At 31.9% G+C, this 22505-nt stretch overlaps 1 protein-coding gene across 4 annotated transcripts in view; it reads right to left on the reverse strand.

Annotated features, from left to right (window-relative positions):
* LOC144366018 (uncharacterized) overlaps nucleotides 1-22505 on the reverse strand; it is a 248072-nt gene that overhangs the window by 31424 nt on the left and 194143 nt on the right. For all 4 annotated transcript variants that reach the window (XR_013424811.1, XM_078019032.1, XM_078019031.1 and 1 more), the window contains one exon: nucleotides 16030-16105. Coding sequence is in view for 3 of the 4 variants with exons in the window: in XM_078019032.1 (XP_077875158.1) it covers nucleotides 16030-16105 (76 nt within the window). In the remaining variant the exon portion in view is untranslated. The remainder of the gene's footprint in view (nucleotides 1-16029; nucleotides 16106-22505) is intronic.

A 22505-nucleotide genomic window follows, 5' to 3' on the forward strand; every position in this document is an offset into this window, starting at 1 on the left:
AGGCAGAACATCATCAAAATGGCAATATTACCAAAAGTTCTCTATAGGTTTAATGCAATGCCAATCAAAAGCCCAATGGCATTTCTTGTAGAAATAGATAAAGAAATCATGAAATTCCTATGGAAAAATAAAAGACCCAGAATAGCAAAAGCAACTCTAAGCAGGAAGTGTGAATCAGGCGGCATAGTGATACCAGATTTCAAACTATACTACAGAGCAATAGTAACAAAAACAGCATGGTACTGGTACCAAAACAGGCAGGTGGACCAATGGTACAGAATAGAGGACACAGAGACTAATCCACAAAACTACAACTATCTTATATTTGATAAAGGGGCTAAAAGCATGCAATGGAGGAAGGATAGCATCTTCAACAAATGGTGCTGGGAAAACTGGAAATCCATATGCAACAAAATGAAACTGAATCCCCGTCTCTCACTATGCACAAACGTTAACTCAAAATGAATCAAGGAGCTTGATATCAAATCAGAGACTCTGCATCTGATAGAATAAAAAGTTGGCTCTGATCTACATATTGTGGGGTCGGGCTCCAAATTCCTTAATAGGACGCCCATAGCACAAGAGTTAATAACAAGAATAAACAAATGGGACTTACTTAAACTAAAAAGTTTTTTCTCAGCAAGAGAAACAATAAGAGAGGTAAATAGGGAGCCTACATCCTGGGAACAAATTTTTACTCCTCATACTTCAGATAGAGCACTAATATCCAGAGTATACAAGGAACTCAAAAAATTAAACAATAAGATAACAAATAACACAATCAAAAAATGGGCCAAGGACCTGAACAGACACTTCTCAGAGGAGGACATACAATCAATCAACAAGTACATGAAAAAATGCTCACCATCTCTAGCAGTCAGAGAAATGCAAATCAAAACCACCCTAATATACCATCTCACTCCAGTAAGATTGGTAGCCATTATGAAGTCAAACAACAACAAGTGCTGGCGAGGATGTGGGGAAAAGGGTACACTTGTACATTGCTGGTGGGACTGCAAATTGGTGCAGTCAATTTGGAAAGCATTATGGAGATTCCTGGGAAAGCTGGGAAAGGAAGCACCATTTGACCCAGCTATTACCCTTCTCGGACTATTCCCTGAAAACCTTAAAAGAGCGTACTATAGGGATGCTGCTGCATTGATGTTCATAGCAGGACAATTCACAATAGCTAGACTATGGAACCAACTTAGATGCCCTTCAATAGATGAATGGATAAAAAAAATGTGGCATTTATATACACAATGGAGTATTACTCTGCACTAAAAAATGACAAAATCATGGAATTTGCAGGGAAATGGATGGCACTAGAGCAGATTATGCTAAGTGAAGCTAGCCAATCCCTAAAAAACAAATGCCAAATGTCATCTTTGATATAAGGAGAGCAACTAAGAATAGAATAGGGAGGAAGAGCATGAGAAGAATATCACCATTAAACAGAGGGGGGAGGGAAAGAGAGAGAGAAGGGAAATTGCATGCTAAAGGAAGGAGACCCTCATTGTTATACAAAATTACATATAAGATGAAGTAAGGGGAAAGGGGGAAAGAAACAAGAGAGAGAAATGAATTACAGTAGATGGGGTAGAGAGAGAAGATGGGAGGAGAGGGGAGGGAAGGAGAGGGGGATAGTAGAGGATAGGAAGGGCAGCAGAATACAACAGACACTAGTATGGCAGTATGTAAAAAAGTGAATGTGGAACCGATGTGAACCTGCAATATGTGTACGGGGTAAAAATGGGAGTTTATAATCTGCTTGAATCAAATGTATGAAATATGATATGTCAAGAGCTTTGTGATGTTTTGAGCAACTAATAATAAAAAAATAACTGACAAAAAAAAAGAAATTTAAAAAAGAGAAAGAAAAGAAAGCAAAGAAAGAGAGAGTCTCTGCTTTTAAGATATACCCCATAGCCATGGCCCAATTCCTACCTCCTCCAGTCACACTCTACCATTTCAATTACCATTCAGCTAATCCCCTATCAGGGGATTAATTCACTAATTGTAATAAGACTCTTACAACCCAATCATTTCTCCTCTGAACCTTCTTGCATTGTGTCACACATAAGTTTTTGGTGGACTCCTTACATCCAAAACATAACATCAAAAAAAAAAAATTAGAGAAAACCCAAATTCATATAATTAGAGATGAAAAGGAAAAATCACCACTGGCATCACAGAAATCTGCAAGATCATTAGGGACTATTTTGAAAACTTATTTTCAATACATTAGAAAACCTAGAGGTAATGAATATATTTGTAGGTGCATATATATGCCAAAGTTGAATCCAGGGGAAAGAAAAAACACAAACAAACCAATAACTAGCAATAAGATAGAAGCAGTAACACAAAGCCTTCCAACAAATCAGGGCCAGATTAGTTCTCAGCTGAATTCTATCAGAACCTTAAAAAATAACTTGTAATGCCAATGTTCCTCAAATTATTCCATGAAATAGAAAGGAATCCACCATTCCCAAATTTGTTCTATGAAGCCAGTATTACACTCATGCCAAAACTAGATAAGTATACATCAAGTAAAGAAAACTACAACCAATATCCCAAATGAATGTATATGCAAAAACTCTCAATAAAATAATAGCATACCATATTTGCCATCATATTAAGAAGACTGTACATAATGACCAAAATGGTTTCATCCCATGATTGTGAGGATTTGTTAACATATGCAAATCAACAAGTGTGATTCGCCATGTGAATAGAATTAAGTACAAACATCATATAATCATCTTAATAGATATAGAGAAATTCAATAAAATTCAGCCTCCACTTATGATAAAATCACTGAAATAACTAAGTATAGAAGGAATTTACCTCAGAAATATAAATGCTATCTATGACAAACTCAAAACCAATATCAGAGTAAATGGGGAAAAACTGAAAGCATTTCCTTTAAAACTCAGAACTAGACAAGAATGCTCATTCTCACCAGTTCTAATCAATATAGTTCTTGAAATTCTTGCCATAGCAATCAGATAATTGAAGGAAAACAAAAGGTTACAAATAGTAAGAGAAGATGACAAGATATCTATTTGCTATTACTTGACTCTATGTCTAGAAAACCCAAAAAACTTCATCAGATGACTTCTAGAGCTGACAAACAAATTCAGCAAAGTAGCAGTCTACAAAATCCACATATAAAAATAAATAGCTTTTCTATATAGCAGTACTGAATCTATAAAGAAAGACATCAGGCAAACAATTCCATTAACAATAGACTCAAAGAAAAAAAAAACTAAGGAAAATATTTAACCAAGAAGATGAAAAACCTCTACAATGAAAATTACAGAACACTGAGTAAACAAATTGAAGACACAAGAAGATCAAAAATTTCTCATTTTCATCAACAGGCAGAATTAATATTGTTGAAATGTTCATACTAGCAAAAGCAATATACAGATTCAATTAAGTCCCCATCAAAATACTATAATGGTATTCTTCATGAACTAGAGAAAACAGTTAAAATTTCATTTGGAAGAATAAAGGGCCCAGAATAGCCAGAGCAATTCTAAGTCAAGAAAAGCAATGCTGGAGGCATCACACTACCTAATTTCAAAACACACTACAGAGCTATAGTAACAAAACTGCATGGTACTGGCATAAAAACAGGCACATAGATCAATGGTACATGATAGAAGACACAGAGACAAACCTACACAGATAGAGTCACCTGTTCCTTGACAAAAATGTCAAAAACATCTATTGGAGAAATAGCAGCTTTTTAAACACATGGTGCTACAAAAACTAGTTCCGTATATGTAGAAGAATGAGACTACTCCTTATCTCTCACGCTGCACAAAATTCAACTCAAAATGGATGAAAGACTTAGGAATTAGATCAGAAATAGTTCAACTCCTTGAAGAGAATTTGGGGTCATCACTCTAACACATAGGCACAGGCAACAACTTTCTCAATAGGACCCCTAACGCTCAGGAAATAATGCCAAGAAATAATAAAAGGGATAACATCAAATTAAAAAAAAAAAAAAAAACAACACTACTGTATAGCAAGGGACACAAAGAATGTGAAGAGAGAACATATATAATGGTTAAAAAAATATTTTGTTAACCACTCTTCTGACAGAATAAATATCCAGAATATATAATGTCATAAAAAAAAACTTAACATCAAATAGAACCACTCCAATTAATAGATGGGCAAAAGGACTAAACAGACACTTCTCAAAAGAAAAAAATATAAAGGAATAATAAGTATATGAAAAAAATTATCGATACCTTTAGCAATTAGGAAATGCACATCAAAACTACACTGAGATTTTATTTAATTCCAGTTAGAATGGCAGCCATCAAGAATTTGGAAAGATAACCTGATGATTATTATTATCCAAAGTACATGTATGAAGGCAGGAATTGGTGTGAATATACTTTGTATACAACCAGAGATATGAAAATTATGATCTCTATGTGTAATAAGAATTGTAATGCATTCTGCTATCATATATAAATTAAAATAAATAAATAAATATAAAAAAGAATTTAAAAAAATAAATAAATGCTGGAAAAAAATGTTTTTAAAAAGGGTACATTTTATGCTGTTGGAGAAACTGTAAATTAGGACAACCCCTGTGAAAACCAGTACAGAAATTACCTCAAAAGAGTTGGAATAGAAAATCACTGTATGACTCAGTCATACCACTCCTCAGTATTCATCCTAAAGTTGGCATATTATAGTGTTACATGAATACTCATGTATACAGCAATTAAACATAAAATTCTCAATTGCCAAACTGGGTGTCCATTAACATATGAATGAATAATGAAAATATAGTACATGTACACAACAGAGTTTCATTCAGCCATAAAAATATTAAATGATGTCATTTTCTGGCAAATGGATAGTACTCAAGAATGTTAAGTGAAATAAGCCAACTCAGAAGATTGAGGGCTACATGTTCTCTCTCGTATGTAAAAGCTAAACAGAAAAAAAGAAAAAGAAATTGTAGGTGGGGAATCTAATGAAAAATATAGAGGTTAATGCCCAGAGAGAATGAGGACCAGAGGAAAAAGAGAAATAGTAAGAAATGATAGTGTTCAAATTATATTGTTACTTTGTGTACTTATATGAATATGTAACAATTAATTCCAACAATATGTACAATTTTATTAAAAAATTAAAAATATGGTAAAAATGTTTGACACATTCTGATATGAATTCCTAAGATTTATTTTGCCTGATATGTGAGAAGAACTTAAAATATGAGGAAATAGCACACCCCTGGCTCTTAGGTTGTATAGCAAAAGGAGATCATCCTAGGTTGGTCAGATCCAATCAAGTGAGTGTTTTTAAAATAGTTTTCTCTGGCTTATTGGTGGTGGAGGAGACAGAGAAGAGTGTTCTTGTTTGCCTGAGAGAAAAAGAACCAACTGCTACGTTCTGAATTGCTCCTGGGAACCACGCGGAAAGGAAAGGAGCATTTTCTAGAAGTGTGATCCAAAAAATTTAACCAGAACATGGAGAGCATGTAATAGGGTCATAAGAAAATGATTCTACTCACAAGTATAAGAGCTTACAAGCAGCTCTTTCCACACCTATGCCTCCAGATGCAGCGGACTAACTTGAATCAGGCTGTTTTGAAATCCTGAGATGCCAACCCAACTAAAATGAGCCTAAATTCAGACTCTCAGAAGCTATGAGATAATTAATTTGTATTAATTTATTGTTCAGAAATAGAAAACTAATATTATGATGAAATATATGAAACAAATGAGACAAGATGACATTCCACATCTCCAAGTGTGAATTTCTAAGAGAATTCAATACATAGCATCACCTAAATAGTATTTCTGCCAAAGAAGGTTTAAACTAAACCTATGATGAAAAACTAACCAGATGAATTCAGATTGAGAGATATTCTCTAGAACTGATTGTTGTTTTTTTTTTTAAAGGTCAATATCATAAATAACAGTAATGGGGAAAACGTGCTATTTTAAAGGAGATAACAATGGCGCCTCAGTTATATGCAATATGCAACTAAAGATTTGAAATTCTAAAAAAGACATTTTTGAGATAAATGAGTAAATTAAATTTGAGTCAATGTTTTAGTTAGCTTTTTGTTGCTGTGACCAAAACACCTGACAAGAACAATTTAGAAGAATAAAAGTTCATCTGGGCTTTGTGATTCCAGAGGTCTTAGTCCATAGACAGCCAACTCTATGGCTTTGGGTCCAAGGTGAGGTAGCACATCATGGGCCCTGGAGGATAGCAGCTCAGCACATTGCAGAGTCATGATGAAGAAAGAGGGGGGAAGGGGCCACAGGGAAGATGCACTCTTCCAGAGCATGCCCACAGTGATATGCCTTCTCCAGTCATGTCCCACCTACCTAAAGTTACCAACCAGTTAGTCCATTCAAACGAGTGTGGACTCACTCTACAATGGCTCTCATACTCTCATCATCTCATCTCTGAATATTCCTATGCTAATAGGAACTTTTGAGAAACACCTTATATCCAAACTATAACAGTCAATAAGTTATGTTTTGACTTACAGATTTTCTAAGTATGAAAATTATGCTGTAGTTATATATGAGAATGCTCTATCTTAGGCAACATGTGATGAAGTATTTAGGAATAAATTCGTATACTACCTGTAAAATTTCTCCCAAATAGCTGAAAAAGGAGAAACAAATGTGATTAATGTTTAATAGTGACGAATCTAAAAATGTGTCTGGATGTTATTGTAATATTCTTGCAATTATGCTATGGTTTGGTATAGAATTTCTCCCAAGGATGTACATGTTGAATGCTTTGTACCCAGATGGACACTATGGAGAAGTGGTAGAACATTTAAGAGGTTAGGTTTAGTTAGAGTTCTTCTGGTTATTGGGTATATCACCCTCAAAAATACTGGGACTCCAGCTCTTTCTTCTTCCTCTTTCTCTTTTGTTCCCAATAAGAGGTGACTTCCTCCACCATGTACTCTCCACACCATGATGTCCTGGACAGCCACACGCCCAAAGTAATAGAGCCAATTTATCATGGATTGAAACCTCACAAACTGTGAACAACAACAAAAAAACCCTTTCCTTTTTACAAGTTTATTATCTCAGGTGTTTTGTTAGACCCATACAAATCTAACACAAATTATAATACCCTTTCTATGTGTTTGAATTTCAAATTTCAAAATTACTATATAAGGAATGGTGTTTGCTGATGGTTTCAGGGATGTCATTCTATATAAAAATATTTCCATTATATTTCTGGCTCACTGTAGGATTTTTTTTTCTGTAAGAAATGATGCTAAATTTGATAATATTTTGATTTTGGCAGTATAATCACTTAGCAATTTTATTTTAAATCATTAATGTAATAAATATATAATTTTTTAATATTAAAACATTCTTAAATTTCTTGGAGAAACCCATTTATAACTAAAAAGATTAATCTGGAAAATTGATATGCTAGTGTGTTTTACTATTGCACCTTATTCTCAAGTGATATTGGTGTCTGATTTTCAATTTTTCTCCTCATATCTTAATTCATTGTTTAAAATCAGAATATGAGAATTTATTAGAATTAATAAGATTCCCATAATTTCTTTTCTGTTTTTCTGCTGTGTCCACAATAGATTGTGGTAACATCAAAAACAATGTCTGTACTTCTTTCTTTTTTGTACCAAAATTGCCAAGTTGACATATTTCTTTTAATAAAATTTTATTGAAAAAAAAAACAAGAACAAGGTACAAAGGATAGAGAATGGAGATTGAAAAGACTGTTGAAGGCTCATTTTAATAATGTAAGCAAATAGCTTTACTGACAGAGAGAAAGAGAAGAATCGACAATTTTTAGTTTCCTCTGCTGAATAAATCAATATGATACAAATGAATAGTTGAAATGATTCCAGGATTATATTTTAGGAGTAGTTCAGTAACAATAAATGGTGGGCTTTCACTAGTTGTATTTTGATTTACAGATTCTTTCACTCAAAGTTTATTTTAAGGGACTAATTTCATATTTTACTTGATAATACATAAAAACAATTTCTTTTGAGTCTCACAAAATCCTTCTTATGTAAACAAGGCTGACATTATTAACCATTTTATGGATTATATAACTGAGACAGGGAAATTAAAGGATTGTACCAAAGACACACAGTGAAGAAACAGACGGTTTGGGGATGTTTGTGTCCACTTCTTTCTTATGGGTTGAAAAGAGTCCTTTCATTCCCTCCTTCCAAATTTATGCTCTAGTCCTAACCCTTAACTTGGAAAAAGGGACATTGCAGATATAATTAGTCAAACTGAAGTTATATTAGAACAGGATGATATCCAATGTAATTGGTGTCCTTATAAAAAAGGAAATATGTACCCAGAGAAGCCCACAGGAAGAAGACCACAAGAAGAGAAACACAGATGAGATGATCCTTCAGCAAGTCAAGGAATGCCACAAAGTTGCCTGCAGGATGATAGAAAAAGGGGAGAGGAAGCTTCTCTCTTATGGCCTCAGGAGGAATCAATCCTACTGACATTTTATTCTAGGCTTCTAGCCTCCAAAACTATGAGAAAACAAATGCTTGTTTTTAAGTGACTTATTGTGGTACTTTGTTTGGCAGCTCTAGAAAATTAATTCACATGTCTTGCTGTACTTGCATGTAGGAAATTATAATGACCAAAATTAAATAAGCAATGTGTTGTGTGTTTCTTCTTTCTACTTCACTAAAGTTTCCTATATGTTGTGATTATTTTTAATCTAATTCCACATGCAGGAATGATCTAAACACCGTTGAAAAGCAATTTAATTTAAACTTTAACTCTCAGCCAGATATATAAACTTTGAATTTACAAGGGAAAAATCTCATTTGACCTTGTTCTCTACAGCAGCTATACTGTTCCCATAACAACATCTTCTACAAATAAGATTATAACAGATCATGAATAATCAAAGTTTACTTTTATCATTCAGGTATTTGAAATAAAAACAGAGCAGTGATTTTATTTATGTTGATATAAAGTTACAATAATATTTTACACATTTTTAAGCATATTTACATGTTGATATTAAACAATTATCCTTTTATCTGAAATTAAACTTAACGTCCACTGGTTTGATTCACACCCTAACTATGTCAACTAAATAATATCTGATTAACAGAGTTCAAGTACATGGAACCAGAAAAAAATCCATGTAGTCATAACAAAACCTTTAGAAATGCCACTGTAGTTGGTATCAGATAGTAGGGGGAACTTAGTATATAATATAGTTGGCTAAAACACAGTATTTTAATGCTTCAACAGCTGGACTGATATCAGGATCATCCATTGTTATCCATCAACCAATTTAAATGAGGCATTTCGTATTTACTTAGAAGTTATCTATCCATTGTATATACACGAATAGAGACAAATTAAGAATACTGAAGTCCTTTACTGAAGATGGAAAGTTCTGATACCTCATTACTTCATAAATAATATAGTAAGGGTACATTTACTCTCAGAGCTTCAACATGTAGTTTTACTTTTATGGGCATTTTTAGGATATATTAGCTTTCTGCACGTCATAAAGTAGAATTCCTGAATTTCAGACAACATAGTGTTTTTCTTTGCACTGACTATTCTCTTGAGTTAGGATATTTGTCCTCCAGATTTTCAAATACCTAGTAATTACATCCTATTCCACTACAAGTTAAAACAACACTTTTAACTAAACTTTCAGCAACCAGTCTCTATGAGGTAGGTCCAGGCACATTCACGCCATTAATCACATAATTTTATTGTATTTCATGCTTAACTTATTAACTTTATTTGACCTTCTATTTCCTTTTTAAAATTGTTCCAATTAGTTATACATGACAGTAGAGTGCATTTTGACACATTGTACACAAATGGAGCACATTATCTCTTTCCTCTAGCTATTACATGGTACAGAGTCACAACAGTCATGTGCTCGTACATGTATGTAGGGTAATAATGTCTTTCTTGACCTTGTCTTTTCAATCTACTTGTTTGGTATATTTCTGATCTATTTTTATTTACTTTTAAAAAACTACACATTTTTCTACTAGAACCTAAATTTCATAAGAGCCAATGTCTTGTAATTCAGTGTAGTATTCTCTGAACTGAGCACAGTGCTTGATGAAAGATTAATGTCTTAAAAAATTATAATATTTCTGATATGCCTTTGAGGTTGGCCCAAGAAGTGACAAGTTTAAGGACTTCCAGTCCTCCTCAGCCCAAGGGTTAAAGTGTCATTGTTTTGACACACATAAAATTCATTCAAAATCATCCAGCCAAACAACAGAGTTTGGGAAGCTTCTGCTATAGGTTCTCAAATCCTGTGGACCTAGACTGAAGATGCTATTATGTAATATACAAATGGCAGATCCTGTGCTTTAGGTTGCTGGTCAATACAAGAAAATATCTACAACACAGGAGTAGAGGAAAGAGACCAAATTAGTTTACTAATCAGAAGCTATGATAGATAACCAATGATATGGGAGAACATTAATATGCTTCACATCACAGAAGTTTGGTATGGTTTATATTTTTTAATGCTTTGTTCCTTATGTCTATTCCCAAATAATTTATATTACAGAAAGGGATAAATACAAAGTTTTAAAAATTTTATTATTATAATGATTATTATTATTATTTATTAATATAATTTTCATACTAGGAATTTAACCCAGGGTCACTTTACCACTAAGCTAAATAAGCTTAGTTTTTATTTAGCAATAGGATCTCAGTAAGTTTCTCAAGGTCTTCATAAGTTGTTGAGGCTGGCCTTGAACTTGTGATCCTCATGTCTCAGCCTCACGAGTTGTTACAGATGTGTGCCACAGAATCCAACTTTTTTTTTAAGTGTGGAATTTTAAAAAGTGTGGAATTTAACATGCCAACATTCAAACTAGCAGGCCATAAGAGAGTAATAATGAAGATGAATTTGGGGGTAAATATAAAATATTCACAATTACAAATATTATTAATTAAAACACTTACTAAAGCTTGATATACAGGTTGTACAGATTATAGCTTCTCCAAGTCTTACATGATTCAGAGAAGTTTTTCAGAATCAAACCCTAGCAGAAACGTGATTATTTTTTATATTCAAGAGAAAGAATTCATCTGGAAACTAGAAATCAAAGTTTGCAGTCCTATTTTGTTATTTTCATAATTACTTTGTTTATATTTAAATGATGGTACAAATCTGAGATACAATTAGACATCACAGTTTTTGATTTGAGAACTCCCCTCTATTTTTAACCTGGTAAGTCATCACTTTTTCATCTTGCATTTTGGTCATTGTCCAAGTGATATTCCTTATTTAGTAAAATCACATCCTCTTGCTGGATGATTTTGCCATTTATAGATTTATTTGAACATTGATGAAACACTTTTGTTATAAAAATGTGCTTCTTCCTAATTAACTTCATGTTGAATTATTCACATTCATCTTGTTGAATGTTCCCCTCTGATCTATGTTACATTGCATTAATGATTTTGTTGCAAACAACAAATATGTTTCTGGTATCCATTTAGAATATTTAAATGCTAACACTACATCTAAACAAAAATGTCAATATGTTAAGTTCAGATTAAGTATAATGCTAAGCATGGAAGAGATCACCTATATTTAATGAATGAATGATATTACTTATTTTTGATGATTTTAAGATATATAAGAAAAAGAAAATTAACAATTTTTAGAGTATGGTGGAAAAAAAATCCAAATAACAAGCCACAGTTCTTCTTTGGAATAGAGGAATGAGGCAAAATTTACCAGCAGCTTCATAATCAGAATGCCAGTGAATACTGTAGGCTATATTCTGTGCCTAAATATTATGAAAACATATCATAAATGTCTTCCTTTATGCATTAAATATCTTAGAATATTTCTGACATATTTTTTATTTGATTCTGAATATTGTACTCATCCTTGAAATGAAAAATTGTAGTCTCTTGCCCCTATGCTCTGTAGTAGGCAGGATTCTAAGTCAAACACTTATATCATCCCCTCCCATGGCTGTTGGCAGCACCTGTCACTTTCTACTGTCCAGCAAAACATGACCAAGTTATAGAGATACCATTCTAGTCATTAGGATACACTATATGGCAAAGGTTATAGATGGTTATTCTCAGACTGGAACAAGAGATCTTCCTATAGGCGATGAAGAACCAAGTGTCATGTTGTCAGAGAGGATCTGTGAGAGGGCCATGTGACCAGGAATAAGGAGCTGCCAAGAGTTAAGAGCCCCAGATGACCATCAATAAGAAGGCAGCAACTTCAGTCCTACTATTACAAAGAAATAAATTCTGTCAACAATTTTTATGAGCTTGGAAGAGGAACAAGATTTCCAGAAAAGAATGTAGCTCATTCAACCCTTAAATTGACACCCGCCTAAGCAGAGGCCTTATCTGCACTATGCCTAAACTTCTGACTTTGGGAAACCCTGAAATAATAAATCTATGTTGTTTTAAGTTACTTAATTGTGCTAATTTGTTATAACAAATAAAAAACTAATGTATGGTACTTTTTCTATATATTATTTCTACTTAGAATGACTCCCATCCTTTCCATGGCTTCTGTCACACCGAATCCTACTAATCTACTGAACTCATGTCCCATATCATCTCTCAGAAAATTTTTGTCACCTCTACTACAAAATAAATTAGACTCAATCCCTTCCTCTTTCCACTGTCATCATGGATACTTCCTTACATTTATTTTAATGGGTTTTCATATAAGGCTCTTACGTGTAAGAATTATGCCTTTCTCTTATCTCAGGCCCTTCTCTAATTAATTAGAATTCACTGTGCTCCCCAAATCCACAAAAGTGGTCTAAATTCCAAATCTTAAATCATCCTCAATCTCCCAGCTGCCTCAGAATCACACAACTTCTGAGTGAATTCCAGAACAATTGCATTCAAATCGGGATGGGTAGGGAGGCTCTTGACCTGAATAATCGTTCTGGTATTATATAAGTACATTCACCAGGCATTATAAATACATGGAACAGGCTGGGGGGAGAACCTAAAGAAGAAAAAGGTTTTGGCTCATGGCTTTAGTAGTTATTCTGGGTCCAAGTAGTTACCACCAAACATCATGGCAGAAGAGTGGCAGAGGAAAGCAGCTCAGGACGTGGTGGCCAGGAAACAGGGAGAAAGAAGAAAGTGCCAAAGGGAACTTGAAACCTTCCAGGTATAGGGCCATACCTCCTTCAGGCACTCCCCAGTGTCTACAGTTACCATCCAGTTATGCCATTCAAACTAGTATGAACTGATTAGGTTAAAGCTCTCATGGTCTAGTTATTCTCTAAATATTCTGGAATTAACACAAGAGGTTTCTGGCAGGGGGTATCTCACATCCAAACCATGTCACATGGAATTAGCTAAATTGTGATGAATTGACTTACTGTCTCATTTCTTGGTATTTCTCTCCCCACCCCCTCCCAATCTTTTGGGAAGGCCTGTCACCCTGTTTTTGTCTGGTTAAGACACTCATTGTTGCAAACTTAACTTGCAAGTCAGTTTCTCTAAAAAACATCACTCACTCCCTAAACCTTTGACTCTACTTAACAAAATATAGTGTAAGAGACCAGAATGTGCCACTCTAAAATATGCTACCTTGGTATAAGGACCATTTGAGCTGAAGTAAATAGAGAAGAAATGGATACAAGGTAAACTCTCTGCCTTCCTCCTGTTGGCTTCAACACAGGACATAGATTTACAAAGTCAAAAGTATTCCCCCTCTCCACCAGCAAGGGCAAAGGTTGGCCATTAAAGACTTCTTTAGTCTGTTAGCATCCTAGAGACAACTGGAGAAGACTCTGTAATCAACTCCCTTATATTTGCCTTCCCACAATTTGATGACCCTAGACTCTCAAAGTCATTTTACTTTGTCTTATCACTTCTTTAAAAATTAATTGTTCTTTCCTGAAGATACTATAGAAACCATAATTCCTACCACTTCTTTTTTGAATTACTTATGCCCTGGATATTTCTCATGTATAAAGAACATGTAAATCTAAATAAACTTCTATTTTCCCTATGTTAATTTATTTTATTTTTTTTTTTACAGAGGTCCAACTCAGTGAAAAACTCAGAAGAGTAGAGAGAAAATATTTTTTCCTCCACTACAATATCATTAGCTATTCACTGATAGGTATACTTTCCTAGTTACAAATGTACAGCTTGTATCAAATGAACTTTTGTGTCCCACATCGGTATGATAGAACATAGGATATTACACATTTTTTTTTAAGAGAGAGAGAGAATCTTTTTTTTTTTTTTTTTTTTTTTTGTAGATGGACACAACACAATGGCTTTATTTTTTATGTGGTGCTGAGAATCGAACCCGAGTCGCGCCCGTACTAGGCGAGTGCTCTACCGCTGAGCCACAATCCCAGCCCTGATATTACATTTTTTTTCTAAATGAAATGTGAAATAAATATTAGAGTAACTAATATAGAGTAACTCCTGAAAGCTATAGACCTATGACTTCAAGAATATTCCTAAGTGGGAACATTCGAAATAGTTATATAAATAATGACACAGAAAAGTGAAACAGCCTGTGAGGGAACCCCTCTCCCATTCTCAAGAAACATTGATATTTGCCACATTATCACCCTCATTTGAGAAGCCCTGCCCACTGGACAATTATTGTCAATGGAGGTTTGAAATTCTCTAGGTGTTTTGGGGAGTAAAACAAGTTTGCAGACAACCACCATGAAACAGTGAGGCTAATTTCCTTGCATTCCTCAGAGAAATTCATCATCTTACCATGTTTATGATCCTAGATCACAGGCACTGGCAAATTTCTTCACCACAAGAAAACTACAAGCAAATTAATGAGTCAAAGAAATACTTATGTTCTTAATGTCTATATGTACATTCAAAAGTGTTTATCTTTCATGTATTTTGTATTTTATGTCAGGAGCATGTTAAACAACTCTTACATTTCAAGATTACATGAATAAATAACAAATTTAAAAATCTGAAATATAATCAAATTAATATTTGAATGATACATTATGTGGGAAATATTAAGTCAAATCTCTAAACATCAGCCATGCATTGCTACTAACATCAACAATTGTTACCCTCCTGTAAATTTCTATTTTTTTTAATCATAGGATTAATTTTAGATTGAGTAATTGTTATTTTTTCACATTCTTGAAATAAACAGATATACAAGTTAGTTGATAGTCTCTTCAGTTTCATTTTTTGTCATTTAATTTCTTGAGTCTTAACTGTATGTTATCATACTACAGTTAGAATGTTTAAAGAAATGTGTCTCTAACCATATACTTATTATAAAGAATATTTAAACGTCTATTTTTTTCTATTCTGATATTAATATGACATAATACTCCTTCACATTAGCTGCTAATTAAGGATCTTTACCAATCTTTCAGAGAGCAATTATGGATAGTCATGAATGGGTATAAAATGAACTACCTTTTATCTCTCAGTGATTGCACTGGTCAGTATAAAGAACTCTGTAGCCCTGTATTCGATAGAACTGGGTCTCATAACATAGTCATTTCATTTGGCAGATTATAATATGGTGTCCTATTAATGTTGGCTAGATTTCAACCAAATGACTATGTAGATGTAAAAGACTTAATAACCTATTAGCAACTCCATGATTCATCCAGTCCCCCGGGCTTGTTTCTAATCATAGCTTCTAATATTACATGTAATATTAGAATGTGCATATAAAAAATTTAACAAATTGAAACTTGAATGGTTGAAATATATACTAGATAAAAGCTTTCTTTCAGATTACTATTTATTTTATTGTATTTCCATAAACCTATAAAATCCATTTGTTACATTTAGCTTAAATATATATATGTATACACACACACACATACACACATTTTATAACTAGAAAACTTATTATGTTTTTAAGTAAAGCATGTTATCTTAGAATAAACACAAATTGGCTTGTAAAAAGTGCAGTCTAGCTAACTGTGGCTTAAAGGATTAGTATATATTTATATTACCTCTAAATTCTAATACTTATTTCTGAGGAGCTTACCAAGTATGATAGCCAGGAAGATAGGGAAGTAAAAATAAGCTGTGAAGGGCTTCCATCCTACCAGAGACATATCATTCTGTATGACAAATAGAAAAAAAAAAAAACATTTCTATTAACATCTCAACATGAATTAACACTCTGAAGAATCACCAAAAATAGTTTTAACATGAAAATAATATTGAATGTTGTAAACATATCTAAAAATATCTTATTAAAACATTCAGAGACTTGAAATAAAATTTGAGAAACACAATAAAATAAAGCTGTTCTACTTACCTTTATCCATTGAAAGTCAAGTTTACTAAAAGTGAAAACTAGTGGTAAATATAGAAAGAACTACTCATATAAGCTATTATATTATTCAATGCTAAGAAGATGAAATAGTCCATTTTAATGAAACAGCAAAGGTATAAAAGCTGTTAACTTAGAAACAGACTCTGAAATTACTTTGTTTTTTTTTTAATACCTAGAAATTAAAATGATTTACTATGAACGTGTTTAATCAAATTAGATACTTCTATGGTCTTGTCGTGGAGACTGAGAGGAAAATACTCTATTTTTTTATGAGAAACACATAATTCATAAAAAAGTTATTTACTAAATCATTGAATTCTATTACATAAAACCAATTTATCTTAAATATTACAGATTCAACGTTGCCTCAAGCACAAATTTTATTCAAGTATTCATGTGGCTCTAGTAACAAGTAGACAATTTTTGCATATGAAATAGTCTTAAAATTAGAACAATTGTAAGAGAAATTTAGAAACGCTTAGTAACAAACCCTGGAAATAGCAAGTAATGCAGTTGAATTTATTTGAGGGAAATAATGTTTTGAGTTAGGTATATTAATATATAAAATTGCTGACAATTAGAAATAAAGGTGACCCCCTAGTTAAATATTTTGGGTAGATTTTGATTTATGAAGATTGCCACTGATAGCCTGCTTATAAATATTGAAAAGTTATAAAAAGAGAAGACAGTATTTACTATTTGTATTACTTTAATGTTTATATAAATGTTTTTCAACAGAATCAATATAGTTTAATCATAATATTAATACAAAAAAATTAATGTGTGTTAAAATAAGGAATATAAATACCTAAATAAGTAATATGTGATCTTCTGTTTAACTTAGGATCACAATGTTATGCTAAATAAACACATCTTTGAAATGACAATGAACACTATATTTACCTTAGCCAGAATTACTCATTGAAAGATATTTGCTCTTCAATACAATATTTCCTGTGGCAAATTTTAAATATTCCACACAATTAATTTCCCTTATATAAGTGATTTTTCAATGATTTCAAGGAATGGCAATATTTAAATACATGCACCACTCATAACTCAAAAGTTATTTAAATCATCCTTATACCTCTCTGCTCTTGAAAGAAAAATCAAATTTCCACTCGTCCCCCCATAGAGGCAATATTGATATCCAAAATATGTCAATCTGTTAATTCCTTTTTGGGGAAGGATTAAATACAAAATTACTGTTAGTATATAAAACTGTTTCAGAGTAACAGAGAAAAGTTAGCCTGGATATATAGTAGAAAATTGATAAAATTAAAGAATAAAAGTAAATTTTTCAAGTGTGATCAATGAGAAAGTTGATTCAATGGCCATCATTCTCCATGGCTGGATAGCCTCAAGGATATCTTAAGCGTAGTGTGATACAACTAAATAGGCTGAGAAATTGTCAAAGTTGTCCTTCTCATAATGTAGGGCAATAAAAAGTAATAATAATAATAATTTTCTGTCTTTCTTTTATGTTTTAGTTTATCTAACAATAACACTACTTAAAATGTACAAGGTAGCTTCATTTTGATAGTATAGGCTAGGATATGCAGTAGTAATAGTTATCCCCAAACAACAGGAACTCAATACAATAAAGGCTTACTTCTTGCCTATGGAAAGTTGACTGTGATTCTTGTCTGCTCTACAAGGCAATTGTCCTCTATACCCCCAGCAAGTCAAGGATAGTCAATTCAGGCTAATAAAGTCTCCAACAGATTTATATGACCTCCTTATTTGGTAAGAAATTAAATACCTTCACTTAGCAATGACATAGGTCTCATAAGGATTAATCAATTCCCTAAAAATTAATGAGGTAAAAACAACAAATTTACCAATTTAGCAAATAAAAATACACTATGGAACATACTTTTATTAAAAAGTTTTTTTGTTTGTTTTTTTTTTTTTTTTTTAGTTTTCTGATACACTTACATGGCATCCTGTATTTTATCTGGAAATCCTACCAAAAAGCCTAATAAAATGTAATATCAGTATATTCTTTTTTCATCTTATTATAATATAAATGGTAAAAATATCACCAGAATGTTCTGCTATTATCTCTTCTTCTAATATGAGCATTTCTAATTATACTTTGTGTTCAGTTTTATAAGCCAAAGAGTATAAATTATGTTGCTCTATTACATTTTCTACCCTGGCAAATAGAGAAGCCAAGAATGGATATATTTTGTGGCTTAAATGCTTGTCTCTTTCAATAATGTGATTTCAGAAAAATATCCACTTTCTAATAAAAGAGCGAATATAACACATAAAATTTTCATTCTTCATGAGGTGAAACAGTTTAAGTGAAATATAAGAACAAGCAGATCATAACAATGTAATTATTTTCAAGCAGTTTTTGTATTATTTAATAAAAACTGCAATAGCCTGAAAGTGAAAACTAAAAAGTACTGGGGTTTTATTGTTTGTTTGTTTGGTTGACTGTTTTGTAGTTGTTGTTGTGTTGTTGTAAGTGCTCACCAGGCAATGACTTAAGTCTGTAGAAAACTTGACTCATTAATCAGTAGGACAGAGTCAAGGCCATAGATAAACAAGATTCAAAGGGAAAGCATCTATTAGATTACCTTGAAGTGGTTTAGTTACTTTATTTCATAAAAACATTCATGTACTTTCTCTTATCTTCCGAGAGAAAGTGAATAAACACAAGAAAGGAGTGGACAGGACAGATATTTACTTCAGTTAATTCTTGTATTACTATCACATATTAATTAAGAACATATTTCCCACACAAACCAACTCACCCTCTTAATACCACTGGTTCATTTTGTGTATGTTGTATGTATGAGACCTAGAGCATAGCAACCCCAAATGTGAGTTGTCAACCTGAGTTCCTATATCAAGTGCTAATATTTCACAATAAGATACATACATCAGTTAAGAGTAAATATGTAGAAACTTTTTAGAAGATTTTATGACTAATTAAATATTAATGCAATATTACTGTATCTAATATTTTTTAAATGATAAAAATATATTTAGGTATTTTTGCTTTTTGTAATTTCATTTTCTAATAATTACATAATACTAAGTAATAATGAATTAGATACAACAGATAACAAGTTTTTAAAAATATTTTTTATATAGTCTGAGAATCACTAGTCTATTGTATGTTCTTGAATAGGCAGTGAATTTTGAATTTATAAATAAAAAAATTATTATTTAAAGAATAAACTATTTAATTTTAAATAATATGTAAACATATAAATATGCTCACTTTCTATAACATGAAAGGACAAATCATGTAAAGGAGAAAAACAGGAGATACTGAATAGATCTCCACCAAATTTCTAGAGATGAAGATTAGAATATCTTAAAGGAAAAACAAACTGTATGAGACAAATTACAGATTACATTCTGAAGTAGAAGATATCAACAAAATTGAGCATTTAGAATTAGAAAATTTCCAAAATGAGGAAATACAAATTAGTATTAAAAGAAATATGAAAGCCTTGATGATAAGAACAATATATAATGGTGAAAAACACATGTAATTTGATTCCTAGGGGCAGGCGATGAGAGGAGAAAGGAAGGCAAATACTATTGACAAACTGATGATTAAATTTTTAGTTGTTTAATTTACAGATATTTCTCTGTACATATTCATTTGCAAGAATCACAAGAGATCACAAAGCACATTATAATATGATTACTTAAAACAATAACAAGTAGAAAAATTATAACATGGGTGAAAATAACACATAAAAATAACACAAGAAAATGAAAATAATTATAGAAGATTTCTTGACTGAATCTTGGACTCAAAAGAAAATGGAGCAGCTTTTCATGTCACTGGAAACAAAAGAAATCAGAACTAGTTTATTCTAGAATTCTATGCCTTTTGAAAGACTATTTTTAAAGAAAGGGAATTTTTTTTCAACAAAACAATGCATATTACTCATTAAAAGCATTTCAGAATATTAGAAATATATAAAAAAGTCCTTCAAGAAGATGAAAAACAATTGAAATTCTGATCCATTCAAAACAATGAAGTGTGTTAAAAATGTTATTTATAGGATGATTATAAAAGATATATCAGTCTTTTTTCATCACAATAGTATTAATTGTTGAAAGCAAAATATGACACCTAGTTACTATGGAGTTCAAAATATACATAGAACTTAAGTATATAAAAACAGTACAACAAATTTAACAAAAAATGGAAGTGTATTATCATGCTTATTATACTATCTATAAAAATTGTGTCTTTTGAAAATGGACTGTGATATTATAAAAATATACCTTATAAACCCTAAATCATGCAGTAAAGCCAGAAGTAATAAATAAAACAATGCAATAAATCAATTGAAATTTTAAAATACTCCATAAAACCAAAAGAACACACTAAAAGAGAAAAATTGAATTGAATAAAATAATAGCACATAGAACACAAACAAAAAGATATTACTTTTAAGTCCAAAAGTATAAAAATTACAAATATATTAAATATAAATGGCCTAAATACTCTGGTAATAGGCAGACACTGACAAATTGAATAAAAATGCATGATAAAGTTTGAAATTCACTGAAAAGAAAACATAATTTAAATATAATGATAAAGATATATTAAAGTATTTCAAAAAATCAAGGGTTGAATATTCTCCCTGATAGAAGGATGCTAACACACAACAAGGGGAGATGGAGAAAAATAGAAGTTCAATGGAATATACAAAGGGAATTGAAGAGAAGAGAGGGGGGATAGGAATAGAAAAAAAAATTGAATGATTCTGATATAAGGTTCCCATGTGCACATATGAATACAGCACAGTGAATCTCAACATCATGTACATTGGCAAGACTGGGATCCAAATTATAATAGGATATATTCCATGCTTGTATAAATATATCAAAATAGATTCTACTGGCAAATATACCTAAAAAGAACAAATAAACAAATAAAAAAGTATAATATGCAAACAATAATCAAAAGAAAGCTAAAGTACTGATACTAATATCACACAAACTACTTTTTAGAAAATGTCATAGCATTAGGAAGTAGAAAGGGAGAATTTCTGATAAATGTTTATTGATTCTTCATGGAGAAAACTTATTTCTAACAAGTATGCTTTAAACTATTATTAATCAAACAATGAGTAAAAAGAAATCCAAAATTGAAGTTGAAAATTTCAACTTGTCTCTCAATAATTGATAAAACAGACACAAAATTAATAAAGATATGAAACACCAGAGAAATACTGTCAGTTGACTCCATTGATATTAAGATGACATTCACCCCAAAATAGCAAAATGTACAATTTTTCTCCTTATGAACAGAAAATTTACCAAAACTAGCCATTTTCTTGCCCATGGAAAAAAACCTCTATTAATTTAAATAATTTTAATATGAAGAATATGCTTTAGGATTACAAAACCAGTAAATTAGAAAACAATAAGAGAAATAGACCCAAAATTTTCCAAAAATTTGCAAGTAAAAACTGTGGATACCTATTCCAAACTATTACTCTGAGGAAAACAAATCTTTGTTCCTGCCCCAAGCATTGTTATGCAAGTAGAAGACTGTGGATACCAATCCAAATTATTACTCGGAGGAAAATAAATCTTTGTTCCACCCCCAAAACACACACACACACACACACACACACACACACACACACACACACACATATTGGGAAAAGCAAGCTATAAGAACAGAGAACCATAGTTTTCCATAAGAGAATTGAGTACCTATAAGAGAACTGAATGTCTATAAGCATTGTCAAAATAAAATAGAGTGATTTGGTGCTAAACAATTAATAGGGTACAACAAATTAAGAGGGTGAAAAAAAATTAAGATGGTACAAAAACATGAAACTCCATGAGAACAACAAACAAACAAGTTTAAAAGCTAACTATCTAATAAAAAAAAATCAGGAAAGAGACTGTTAAGGAGTCAGAACAAGTTTCAAATTTGGGGGTAGTTTAAAAATTAAGAAAATGGAGATAAAGTTTTGGAAAATTGTAAGAAATTTTATCTATAGATGTGACCTGATTTAAATGTTTGTTCAAATTAGTATGGTTGCAATTCATTCAACCCCCTAATATCTTGAAATTTGAGATTTCTGGATTTTATAGAACCTGAAACTAGAAGGTTTTTTTTCCCCCAAATTGTTAGAAATATTTTTTTTATTCTAATGATCTAGGTTTAGTAAAGCTCACCTACT

This window comes from Ictidomys tridecemlineatus, chromosome 8 (genome assembly GCF_052094955.1).
Source record: "Ictidomys tridecemlineatus isolate mIctTri1 chromosome 8, mIctTri1.hap1, whole genome shotgun sequence".
Lineage (NCBI taxonomy): Eukaryota > Metazoa > Chordata > Mammalia > Rodentia > Sciuridae > Ictidomys > Ictidomys tridecemlineatus.